Source organism: Phocoena phocoena, chromosome 8 (assembly GCF_963924675.1).
Source record: "Phocoena phocoena chromosome 8, mPhoPho1.1, whole genome shotgun sequence".
NCBI lineage: Eukaryota > Metazoa > Chordata > Mammalia > Artiodactyla > Phocoenidae > Phocoena > Phocoena phocoena.
The window spans coordinates 47,364,299-47,376,920 of NC_089226.1; the positions used below are offsets into that span (position 1 = coordinate 47,364,299).

At 39.6% G+C, this 12,622-nt stretch overlaps 1 protein-coding gene across 1 annotated transcript in view; it reads right to left on the reverse strand.

Annotated features, from left to right (window-relative positions):
- The window catches only part of CCDC83 (coiled-coil domain containing 83), a 37,772-nt gene extending 31,451 nt beyond the window's left edge, over window positions 1-6,321 (reverse strand). Inside the window, exons 1-2 of the mRNA XM_065883009.1 lie at window positions 6,227-6,321; window positions 3,677-3,761 (exon numbers count right to left, since the gene is read on the reverse strand). Of these exons, the coding sequence (XP_065739081.1) occupies window positions 3,677-3,761; window positions 6,227-6,321 (180 nt within the window). The remainder of the gene's footprint in view (window positions 1-3,676; window positions 3,762-6,226) is intronic.
- Between the last annotated feature and the right edge of the window lie 6,301 nt (window positions 6,322-12,622).

Here is a 12,622-nt window from a genome sequence, read left to right on the forward strand (position 1 = left end):
AAGTACATTTATTATTTGAGGTAAGAATAATTATCACATTATAAAATAGAAGAAAGGAAATTTAGTAATTAAGTTACAAAGAAAGGATTAATTTTGTTTTGTTATAAGGCCATCTCATGGTCTTTTTTTTAACTTTTTAAGACTCACAAGAACAAGAATAGAAGTTGCCAAAATAGGACACACAGTTCCCATCTACTATTCACCCAGCTTTCCCCAATGATAACATCTTATCTAATGATAGTACAGTATCAAAACCAGGAAATTGACATTGGTACAATGTTATTAACTGAACTAGAGACTTTATTTGGATTTCACCAGTTTTTACTTTTTTTTTTTAGTTATAGTTGTGATATTGTAATCTATAAAAATATATTTATTTGGTCATTCAGATGACTAAAACATATTTCTTAGCTATATTTGGTTTTCACCCATAGTTCCTGGTCCACAGTGCCCAAAACCCTTGGAATTTCTGCCATCAACAATTGGGTTTATGTTAATGAAAGTGACTTTTGAATCCCACAGGTGGGGAGAGAGGGAAGGGGCCTGGTTGCCAGGAGATCCAACCAAATTATTAGAGGGTTGGAACTTTCATTCCCTCCCCCTGATTTCCGGGGAAGGGAGAGGGACTTGAGGTTGAATCAGCCGCTATTGGCCAATGATTTAGTCAGTCATGATTATGTAATGAAGCCGCCATTAAAACCGGAACAAGGAGCGTCTTTTGGTCCTTTTTGAGAGAGCTTCCATGTGACACTGTGCTGGGCCCCAAGCTTCATAAGGACAGAAGCTCCTTTGTTCAGGACTTTGCTCTATGTATCTCTTCATCTGGCTGTTGATTTTGATTCATATCCTTTAATATCCTTTTTATGATAAATCAGTAATCTAGTGAGTAAATGGGTTTTCCTGAGTTCTGGGAGCCATTCTAGCAAATTAATTGAACCTGAGGAAGGGGTTGTGCGAGCCTCTGATTTATAGCCAGTCGGTCAGAAGCACAAATAACAACCTGGGCTTGCAGGTGGCGTCTGAGGTGGAGGGTGGTCTTGTGGGGCTGAGCCCTTTACCTGTGGAATCTGATTCTATCTCCTGGTAGGTAGTGTCAGAGTTGAGCTGAACTCTCAGACACCCTGTTTGTCTCTGAGATTCTCTTGCTGGTGAGAGGAAGCCTCCACACATACAAGTTGGAACTGGGTCGGGAACCCTTTCAATAGGATTATGAATTCTGTCACGTATACATATGAGAAGTATCACCATGAAGATGGCATTTGAAGCCATGATGTTAAATAAGATGATCCAGAGAGAGTTTAGAGTGAAAGAGAAGGATGGAGATCAGAACCTTGATAAATACCCTAATTAAAGGGTGGTTCTAGGAAAAAAACAATGAAAACCAAGAAAAAATGATCAGAGAAGTAGAAGGAAATTTAAGAGTGATATCCTGGAACCCAAAGGAAAAAGAGTTTCAAGATGACAGGAGTGACTGCTGAAGGAGTAAGGGGTAAAGAAAGGACTACAAAGAGTCCATTGAACCTGGCTAACTGGTCATTAACAACTTTTGCTAGAGCGGCTGTAGCAGAATAGCAGGAGTGAAAGTATGTGTCGGGAAGTAAGGATGTGAACACACTGAACTATGAAATATCTAATGATGTAGTGGAGCAATGAATGCAAACAGAGAAAGAAAGATAATAAACATCTAAACAGAACTAAACACATAGGAAGAGATGATGGGTAGGAAGGAAGAGGGGCATTTCCGATTTCCACATAACTGAAGAGAAAAATATATCTTGCTAATGAGTCATGTTTAACTTAGCAATTTAAATATCTGTGACCTCAAATTTTTTTCCTCCCACTGGTGTTTGTGTGAATCAACTCAGCATATATTTATTGAACATCTACTCATGCTGGGCCTTTCTGGAGAAACGAAGATAAGATTTGATTGCTTCTGCCTAAAGGGCTTTCAACTGAATAATGGAGAAATATTTTTACACAACATCCTAGCTCAGATGGGGGGAATGAACAGGGGCTAGCCAAGAGAAGAGCATTTCAGGAAGAGGAAACAGCCTTTCTGTTGTAAAGGTACCATAGTAAGAAAAAGATTAGGTTTTCTAATATTTAAAAGAAGGGGTAAGCAAAGGGTGGGGCGGCTGGAGACAAGATTGGAGAAGTGAGCAGAGGTCAGCTTTTGCAGGGCCTTGAAGACTTTAGGAAGGACTATGGATTTTACTTTCTGTGCAGTAGGAAGCCACTGCAGGGTTTTAAGCACTGAAAAGTTTACCGTATTCCAAGGGTAATTCTGGTTGCACTGTGGAAAATGTACTGGTTAGAGGAAGATGGGTAAGAGAAGATGGTGGCTTAAACTGTGGCAATAGCAGCATAAGTGGAAAGAAATAGATATATACGGTTGAGCTAGAGTCTGCATTACCATGCTCCTCACTGCTGGGTCCACTAATGACTCCAAGACCTATCGCATTCTTGAGCTAATCCTCGTGGAAACAAGAACTTTGTTTCTGGCTCCAATTGATGGGTTATGGGAAAGTGATTCCTCAGTCCTGATCTGTTGTCCTTTCCACAACCAAATGGAAATCCCAAAGCTGGCCTGGGAGTTCCCACACTGACCACTAGGGGATGTGCATTGGCCCCTTGATGGCAGCTCACTCTCATGTGCTCTGGAATCACATCATGCGGAACCTGCCTCCAAGTGCCTAAGCCAGACTTCCCCTTTCCACTCTCATCCACAGACTTCAGTTTCTTAGGTCCTATTGCAAGTGACTGATTCTTCAGAATCATGACAATGTCAGGGTCACAGTTATATCACCACCAGGGGCTTGTCTTGCCCAATACATATTTGCTGAACAAATGAACAAATTCCCCCTATAAGGAAGACAGGAATCCTCATTTTACAAGGGGGAAATTGAGGCTTACACCAGTTTGGCCAAAATGACATCAGCAGTAAGTTGTACAGTCAGGATGCAAAATTTAGGTCTCTGACCCAAATTCTGTTAAAATTTGTAGATATAGTCTTTTTAGACAAAAGCCAAATAAAACAGGTGTGGAAATTTCAGGGTACATATAAAATAAATGTTTTAATAGTGGACACCCTCAGTATTTCCTCACTCATGAGAACCCTTAAGGGCTAGGTTGTATGCATCATTTACTGCTTCCTAACTTTATTTCTGTTGGTCCTGAGAGTCATATACAGCACCCCTTTGATAGTCATTTTATTCTAATTTCATAAAAATAAATCACTTAAACAATAAATTAGTCATTTTAACAACCGAGATTGTACTTTTCAGATAATATTTACATATGCACACACTCTGAAAAGGAAAACAGATACAGAAATTTAAAATAGAGAACCAATGTTTTACAGTGTGGTTAAATAAGAATTTAAAAGATAAATGTGGTTGCAGAGCTTTAAATTTTTCAACATAAGATTCAGTGTCCGCATGATCTAAATAACACAATTCAAGCCGACTTCCTTTGACATTATAATTAATATAATAAGAACAGCAGTACCCTCTTGTCTCCCATGTACAAAAATGTATTTAAATATAGTGTAAATTTATCAACTCCAAGGGCTAAAGAAGATAATTTCCTAGAGTTCATTGCATCATAACTTACAATTTTTTAAAGCATTTGTGTAAATGTTTAATGACTAGATATTGGCTTTAAATTTTATACTTACTCTTTCATGATACTTTTGGTTCTTTTCTCTCATTTTCTTTATTTGAGCCATGAATCGTTCCACTGCATTTTCCTTTATTTGACAGCTGATAACAAAGACAAGATGTATTTTACGATTATTTGCCTTAGGAAAAACTAATGAGATAAAAGTTAAAAATTAATCTAAATTAATTTGAATTGAAATAAAGTATTAAACATATTATAAAGACCCATTTAGGGATAAGAATCTTAAGTGAGTTTGTGTTTCTGAGTATCTTTTACTCACTAAAATATGGATTAGAGAGATAACTTCAAGTTTTTAAAACTTGTCTTTGTGGATGTGGTTTCATATACATTCCTGCATCACTGACAACCTGAATTTTCTGAACTGTATCAAACTCAAAGACACCACCAGACGTTTTCAGAATAATATCTGCCAGTAGCTGCCAGCTGCAACCTTATGGTCTCAAGGTTTCCCCTTATAACTGTGTGATGATTTTGGACCCCAACCAATCCTTGCTTAACAAGCACCCTTACTTCTTGCCAGCTCCAATCCTAATTCTTGACAAACAACGTGTAACTGTGGTTTTTTGCCTATATAAGCCTCCCCATTTCATAGTCAGTGGAACACAATTCAAGTGCTTCTTGAATCTGTGTCTCCTGGGCTATAGTCCTCAGTTTGGCTTGTATAAAACGCTTTTCTATTTTTATTACAGGTTGTTTATTGAGTATTTGCCTCAACCTAGTAATGTGTCGACTTCCTTCTTCCATGCAATTCCACTGAAAATTCTGAGAAAGAAAACAAATTTGGATTCCAAAAAAGAATCTATAATTTTATCTACTTTTTAAACCCACAACTATATCCATACCTATTTCTATCTCTATGTCCATACTCATTGTAGAAAACTGGGTTTGGGGGAATACGTATAAAGGAAAAAATAAAAACCACCATTACCTGGAGATGATCACTTTATAGATTTAGCATTATGTAATAAGATATTTTGAGAGAGGGAGAGAAAGACCACATTCACATAACTTTTAATACAGTATATTGTTATAATTGTTCTATTTTATTATTGTTAATCTCTTACTGTGCCTAATTAATAAATTAAACTTTATCATAGGTATACATGTATAGGAAAAAACATAGTATATAAAGGGTTCAGTACTATCTGTGATTTCAGGTATCCACTGGGAGTCTAGGTGTGTAATCCCTGAGGATAAGGGGTGGGGGAGAGACTAAGAGATGATCACTTTATAGGTTCAACACTGGCAGTCTCAGCTTTTCACAAACAACCATATAGGTTCATGACTTTATTTTCTTGAGATAGATTTTGTTTTAAGTTAACTGTTTGGAATTGACTACCTACTGTGTGCCCTCGGCTCTTTGTCAGGAGCTGAGATTGTATAAGAGAAATATAAGATGCTGCCAGGGGACCCTTGGATAATCCTTCCTCAGATGGTGGAGGGAGGTGTCCTGGCTATTTGTCATGTGACAAAAGTCCTGTCACCTCGGAACACATGCAATGAGTAAAGCGTCACCGGAAGAGCACAGTAAGGCCTAGGCTGTTCCAGTCCATGAGATTATTTATTTAGTTTTAACAAAGGAAAGAGAACAAAAGCATGGGAATGTTCAACTTGCGTCTCTCACTAGATCATGAGAACTTTTAAACGTGTGCCTCTTTGTAAACCTCTGTTAAAGAGGAGAAAGACTGCCCTCTGGTTGACCCAGAAGAGAGAGAAGGAGCTGTAAGTGGATGTCATCACTGTGAGCCGTGGAAGCAGATTAGAGACCAGATTGTAATCACAGAGCTGGACTTCTTGTCCACCTCTGCTAAGGCAAGATGAGCGAAGTTTTCAGTTATGCTGAGAAATGAGTGCAGGTACAATCTGGTCATCACTTAATTGTTATCTAGAAAATAAAGGGAACTTCGTTAAAAGTCCCTTCCCATGGATGTTTCTCTCTCAGTGTTCTGACCCTTTCGCTCACTATCTTCTAAAAAGAACATATGAATAGATTTGGAGTCTTGCAGGGAGATGGATTTTTCCCTGAATGTTGTTAAAAACAATTCTCTTAAACAAAGGCCTAGTCACCAGACTAGGTGACTAGAAAGACTCCTGACTTTCAACCTTGTTGCCCTCCAATAAATGGCTTCCCATTTCCAAAGCCCAAGTATTCCACAGGGGTCTGCTTATCTGACCCTTACCTAAACCCCCAGAGTCTGCTCTGCCCTCTCTCCCTCACTCTGCCATTTCTCACTTCCTAGACTGTGATAAGCTCTTCCTCACCCCAGCCTTTTTTCCATAAGCCTTCTGTCCATCACTCTGTCTCCTTAACACCTGTTCCTCTTTCAGAGGTTAGCTCAACATCGCTTCCTCAAACAAGCTTTTCCTGGTCTACTTCGAGTCCTTCAGTTACAACTAAGCCTGTGAGCCACAACTACTGAGCCCGCGAGCCACAACTACTGAAGTGCTTTTGAGCACTTCATTTTCCATTGGACTCATATGAGTCTTAGCAGCAATGATTGCCACTTATGTATGGGAACTTTGGGATTTCATAATCTAAGCTTACTGATAGTCGAGAAGCGCTTCACTGATAGGCAATTTGACTTCTTTTGGCGGTCCGTCTTGAATATCCTTTTTATTTGTTTTCAACGTGTTTTCCATTGTGTTGCTTAGCTAGAAAGAAGAATACCTGTTTTAAAAAGAGGCATAGGAAGGATAAATAAATTCTTTGTCCCTCGACTTGTGTTTACGAGATAAAGCACTGCTGGGACTTAATTTAAAACTGGCTTTTCCATCCAGATTGCTTCCACGTCCCGAGAGCTAACATCCACCACAATGCTGGGACCTCATGAATCAACTGGATTCTTGAGTCTGGTGAGTTCCGTGCTTAGCCCAGGTACAGCATTCCCCCACCCAAAACTGTCTGAGACTCACTCTCTTACATTATCCATCAACAACTGTTGCCCCTGTCAAGCTTCTTTAAGAGCAAGGGCTAAACTTTTTCAATCATTTAATGTCTCCACAATGTTTGGTAGAGTGCACCACATGTAACAGCAGCTCGATATATGTCTTTTAGTTTTTAAAAAGTAAGACAAAACAAAAGCACAACTTTCTATGAGCACCAAGAGACTAGGCTCCAAAAGAATTAGAACTGGGATCCAAAAGAATTAGGTTTGGCCAGGATTGTTATAAAGAACAAATAAAAGGACACATTGAAGTGTTTTTTAAATGGTGAAGAGGTTTACAAATGCAAAATAATAAGAAGAATGATAATAATAATTGTTATCATTAACAGTAACTGTTCATCAGCTATTAATTGCTTTTGTAACTAATAATAAAAACTATGAAAACTAATATTTTTTAAACAAGAAAATCAGGCCCAAGGTTCTTAGATTTTTATGGGAAGCAGAAATAACTTTGTGGATTTGGTATGGATACTAATGCACATCTTTTAAGATCATAGTCTTCCTTGACAGATTTTTATCTTTTGATTTTTATTAATCTCAAGAAAATAAGTGCCTAACCTTCAATCAGTGTGTTAGTAGTTGGGTGTGGTAGAAAGAATTACCTTTGTAATTATTTGTTAAAATGGCTGGAAACTCCATGAGAGTGGGGATGATGTAATTCTTGTGCATTACTGTATTTCCCCACCTAGCACAGTAGATGCAGTCCTTGTCAAATGAATGAATGGACAGGTGGATGAATCAGGCAGACGTATTTTAATCCTAGATCCACCATCTTTTACCTGTATGACCTTGAGTAGGTTACTGAATCTTTTTGAGCTTCAGTTCCATCATTTCCTAAAGTGAGAACAAAAATCTTATTCTAGGGCTTCCCTGGTGGCGCAGTGGTTGAGAGTCCGCCTGCCGATGCAGGGGACACGGGTTCGTGCCCCGGTCCGGGAAGATCCCACATGCTGCGGAGCGGCTGGGCCCGTGAGCCATCGCCACTGAGCCTGTGCGTCCGGAGCCTGTGCTCCGCAACGGGAAAGGCCACAACAGTGAGAGGCCCGCGTACCGCAAAAAAACAAAAACAAAAACAAAAAATCTTATTCTAAATGCTGTAGTAAGGATTAAATAAGTTAATATTTAAAGCACCTAGCATAGTGTCTGACGTATAGAAAGAGCTTAATAAGCATTCTGCCCCTTTAGTTATGGCTCCAGATTATGCTTCTTTAAATTTCAGGTAACTAAGGCAGAGGATGTCTGCCTGCTGCCAAGTATGATGAGAGGTGTAAAGACTAATCCATGTGGTTTGCTGCTGTCAGCCTTCATCGTTGATTTGGATCACTGAATAGGCAATCTACATAGGTCATTCAGATCCAAAGTGGAGAAACTCTCTGAAATGAAAATATACTTTTCCCCCGCAGACATGCTGCTTACATAACCAGACCTCCAGCAAGGCTCAGTCTTTGTGGCTGAGACTTTTCTTTTCTAGCCAAGCATGTTCATCTCTGCATCCTAACAGATTCTAGTATTCATGCATGCAAACATACTACAATACTTTTTAACTGAAAATCACAAAGGTGACACATCAAAAAGATTTAATACATTAAGACACGGTAATATATTAAGGGATATCTTCTCAGATATGAAAGTATTAAGAATAATTCTATAAGCTACATACCAAAAGGTTTCATTATACCATCACAGGTCACAGAAACTTATCAGCTAGGAAAAAAATTTGCTTTCTTTTGTTTCAGATGTAGAATTGAATTTTTATATTTTTTTCTATTTTAGAATTTGAATGTTTAAATTGACTGTTGCACAAAAACATAGCATGTTGTCAAATGTTTCATTTTATAACAACAGTATTTAACAAAAACTTTTACCGTAAAATATTTTATTTAAAAGGTAAAACAACATTAATTTCTAATTTTTTTTCTGAGTCATATAGAAGAGATCAAGAGTTATGGTTCCCATCTATGGTACCCATCTGGTGCTGGAGGAAAAATGACCTCATCTTGCCCAATTACTTCAGTTACCTGGCTCTAATGTTTTCAGCTCTCTGACCAACGTACAATTAGTTACCTAACTGCAGCTCACGGCAGAGGATTTTAATAAAATATGACTGAAAATGTAGATCCATTAAGCACAAATGATTTGTGCATAAACTATATTAAGATTCATTGTTTCACACACTTTACAGAAAATTAGTAAGCCAACTGGACTGCCTGCTTAATAGCTGCCTTTTTGCAATGAGCTAATGACATTGCCTCAAAATGTACTTTTGCATTAATGTACTACAAACAACGGGGATTTTAATAAACATTTACAAGGATTTACAGTTCCTGACCACCTAGAGGATTTCTATCTCAGCATGTCTTTTTTTTTTTTTTTTTGATGTGGACCATTTTTTTAAAGTCTTTATTGAATTTGTTACTTGCTTCTGTTTTATGTTTTGGTTTTCTGGCCCTGAGGCATGTGGGATCTTAGCTCCCCAACCAGGGATTGAACCCTCACCCTCTGCACTGGAAGGCGAAGTCTTAACCACTGGATTTCCAGGGAAGTCCCGGATTTCTATCTCAGTAAAAGGTGAGAATTCTAGAAAAATAGTCACAAAGTAACGTAATTATCTTCCAGGAAGATTTCACTTAAAATAATTCCTGACAGACACCTAATCAGCTTTGTCAGTAATTTCAAACATCTATTTAGTGCCTGTTCTCTGTGTGGCAATTTTCCTGGCCCTTGGTTACAAAATGTAGAAGACGTGAGATCTCTACTCAGACTGATAGGAAGAAAGAAGCATACTCCAGCAGAACCTAAAAAAAAAAAAAGAGCAACTTTAAAAGGCTTGAGAAAACCATACAAGTAATGAATGCTAGAGAGATCTTCGCCCAGGGCATGACCTTTTGTGCGTGTCTGTTTTTCCTCTCCCAACTCTGTTTGGGCATCAATAACACACACTATATATAGTGAGGGCAGGTGAGGAGGGTGGGTTTGAAGGACTCAGGTATCCAGCCTTTTCAGAGACTATTTCATAATCATTTTCTGTCGGAAAATGTTTCAAAAAATATTCCCCAAATGCTTCTCAGTGAAAAGTAAGAAGTCTATTTAGTAAAAAGGGACATATAGTAGCCATCTTCTTCAAATGAGCTGTTATCCCATAATGCTTTACTTGACTTTGCAAAATTACCCAAAAAACAAGGAGTGTGTCCCTTCCTGCACAGTCTCAGGATCCTGGCTCAATACCTAGAAAGCTCCTAATGACTTTTCTCATGACTTTGTGGAGCCATGAATATCCAGAAGCCTCCTAAGGACTCCTTTCAAATCTTGTGGAGGCTGGGAGGGGTGGCAATTCTGCCCTCATACCTTTCCAGACGTTTGAAATGGATCCTGTTTTTTAGCTAATGTTTTATATAAATGTAGATTAAAATGGAAGATGTTTACTTAATAGCATTAGTAATGACAAAAGTTCTGAATAAGATTCCATCAGGGGTTGACAGCACAATTTAGTTAAAAGGTCTCTATATGGGTGCCGGAAGTCTTAAAGTTTATTCATGGCTTTACCATTAACAAGCTATAACATTATGTAAATCTAACAACAACAACAATAATAACGAAGTACTTCCAAGAGCCTTTGTTAAAGAGCAAACTTAAAAGGCACACGTCTAACTATCAAGGCACTCATCTTCAGCAAAACATAACTCCTTAAATACTGAATAGTAACTACTTCAGCAACTCATATCTTTGGGAATTCAAACACAGATGTTGGCACATAGGTCAGCATCTCCCATGGGCACAAACTAGATGTTCAATAAATGTCTGATGTAAATGACTGACTGGCAAATAAATAATGCATGCTCACTTTCTTTCCTAGTGGCCCTATTTATCTGCTCATGACGTTGTATATACCCTGAATTTGAAAAGTAAAATAACTTTTAAACTCAGATTCTCAATTCGGCTAGAACACATTTTCAATACAATTGAAAATATTTTAGAAATGCTCTCCAGCACGTGTTAAAACAAACAAACAAAAAAACCCTGAATGCATTTAAATCCTCTTAGTAGTGATATCACCTAACAGTTAGTTTTACAAAATTTCAGACCCATCTCTTTTTGTATAGATTATGTATATATAGCCCCAAACAGCTTTAAAATGTAAGATAGAGCCAGTTTTGAGATATGATAAATAACTATACATTCAAATCAAGGTATTTAACAATATCTAGATGGATGACATTTTCAACTTTCACTTGCATGACTGACAATGTGCATTACATTAGCATGTATTTTCTTTACCAATACAAATCCTTTGGTTAGTGGCACATTTTTGAACTACAGATCTCAAATTATATTGGATTCTTAGCTTAAAAATTGGTGTCTTGATCCAGAATTGCTAATAACAAATAGTTGGAAACGCAGTATATTACACTAACTTTTCTAGCAACCGGAACTACACTTTTTTCAACTCCTACTGTCCTTCAATTTTAGAAGTGTCAAAAAACAAAAGAAACATAACTGTGAAGAGAATATTGTAAGGATAATGGAAAGACATGCAGTACCTTTACACTCTGATGGTGGAGGAGAACAAAAAGCCTTCTCTCCTTCAAAGAGCAGCGGTGAATAAAGATGACCAACTGGGGCTGGATCTTGGGGCTGGTGGAAAGGAAATCCATGAGCAATTATTACACACACTGATAAACACCCAGTCTTATTGTCTTCCTTCTCTGCCTTCACAGAAACCCTTTCTTCCCTCTCAGATGGGACATCTCCTCCCACCTCCCAACGGTTTCATCAAGTCTCTCCGCCCAGCAGAGCATTATGGGGTAAGAAGGGGAATGAGGAAACAAATAGGCCGCTATACAAATCTAACAAGTTAATAAAAGAAAGAAACCAAGTGTCCTGTTTAGAAGGATGCTGCCAGCATCCAGGGCAAAAAGCTGAAACCAGCCTATGGATTGGGTGGATGAGGGTGAAACGCCATCAAGCCCACACGGAGCACTTATAAGGTACCTGCAGTGGGAGGGGTTCTGTGCTGGTACGGAGAAGGGTTCCAGGGTTTGCGGGGTACTCATTCTAAAGGCATTCACCAGACTGGGAATTCAGTGAGAAGATGAGTCTAGACCTAGCTCCTCCACCAGGGAGTTTTATAACCTCGGACAGGTCTCTAACCCCCTCTAACCCTCAGTTTCTCTTCCATCTTTCCTACTTCCTGTCGGAGTTATTAACGAGGCTCTAATGCTTTGGAAAATTGTCAAGTGATAAAGCCCCATACAAATGGAAGGCATTAGTTTACTGAGCACCTACTGTGTGCTAGAGACTGTGAGGGCAAACCTGAATCAAATTCAGATCTGAAAATCTAGAAAGGCAAATAAGCAATGTATCCAGGGGTTCTACTGCAAGGCGGAAAAAGAGATGGGTTAATATTCCGATCAGATCAAAAGTTCTTCCTCCCTCTGTGTCCCCTGGGTGAAAAGGAAGGGTCGGCCTATGAGAATCCTTCTCAGCGGCTCCTAACCGCCCAGAATTTTGCCCGGCGCGGGACCCCAGAAGGTTGGGACCCCAGGACCATTTTGCGGCAGAGTAAGCAGCAGGGCTGTTGGGGTGGGTCGGAGATGCTCGTAAAGTCTTAAGTGTCAGACTGGAAGGACTCGGGGCCGAGCGAGGAGGCTAGGCAGCCTTCTGACCTCCCCTCGACGGCTTCCAGGTGCGGATACACAGTAATGGGTCCGGAAGTAGTACTCGCGTCAGGCGGGCGGACCAGTCCCACTCACTCCACAGCCGTCGCCGCGGCGCCCTCCGTTTCCAAGGCGACCGGCGAGCTAGGGCCTCCCCCGCCCACCACCAAACAGCCGCGAGCGGCGGTCCAGGCGCGCCACCTGGTGGCAGCAAGGGGAACAATCAGGCCGAGGTCTCGCGCTGCCTCCCTGAGGGTACCGCGCCCTCCCACCTTCTTCCCGTGGGGTTGTCACCGCCGCAAGCCACCCAGCTTACTCCACAAGACGCGCTCGCCCAGCTTG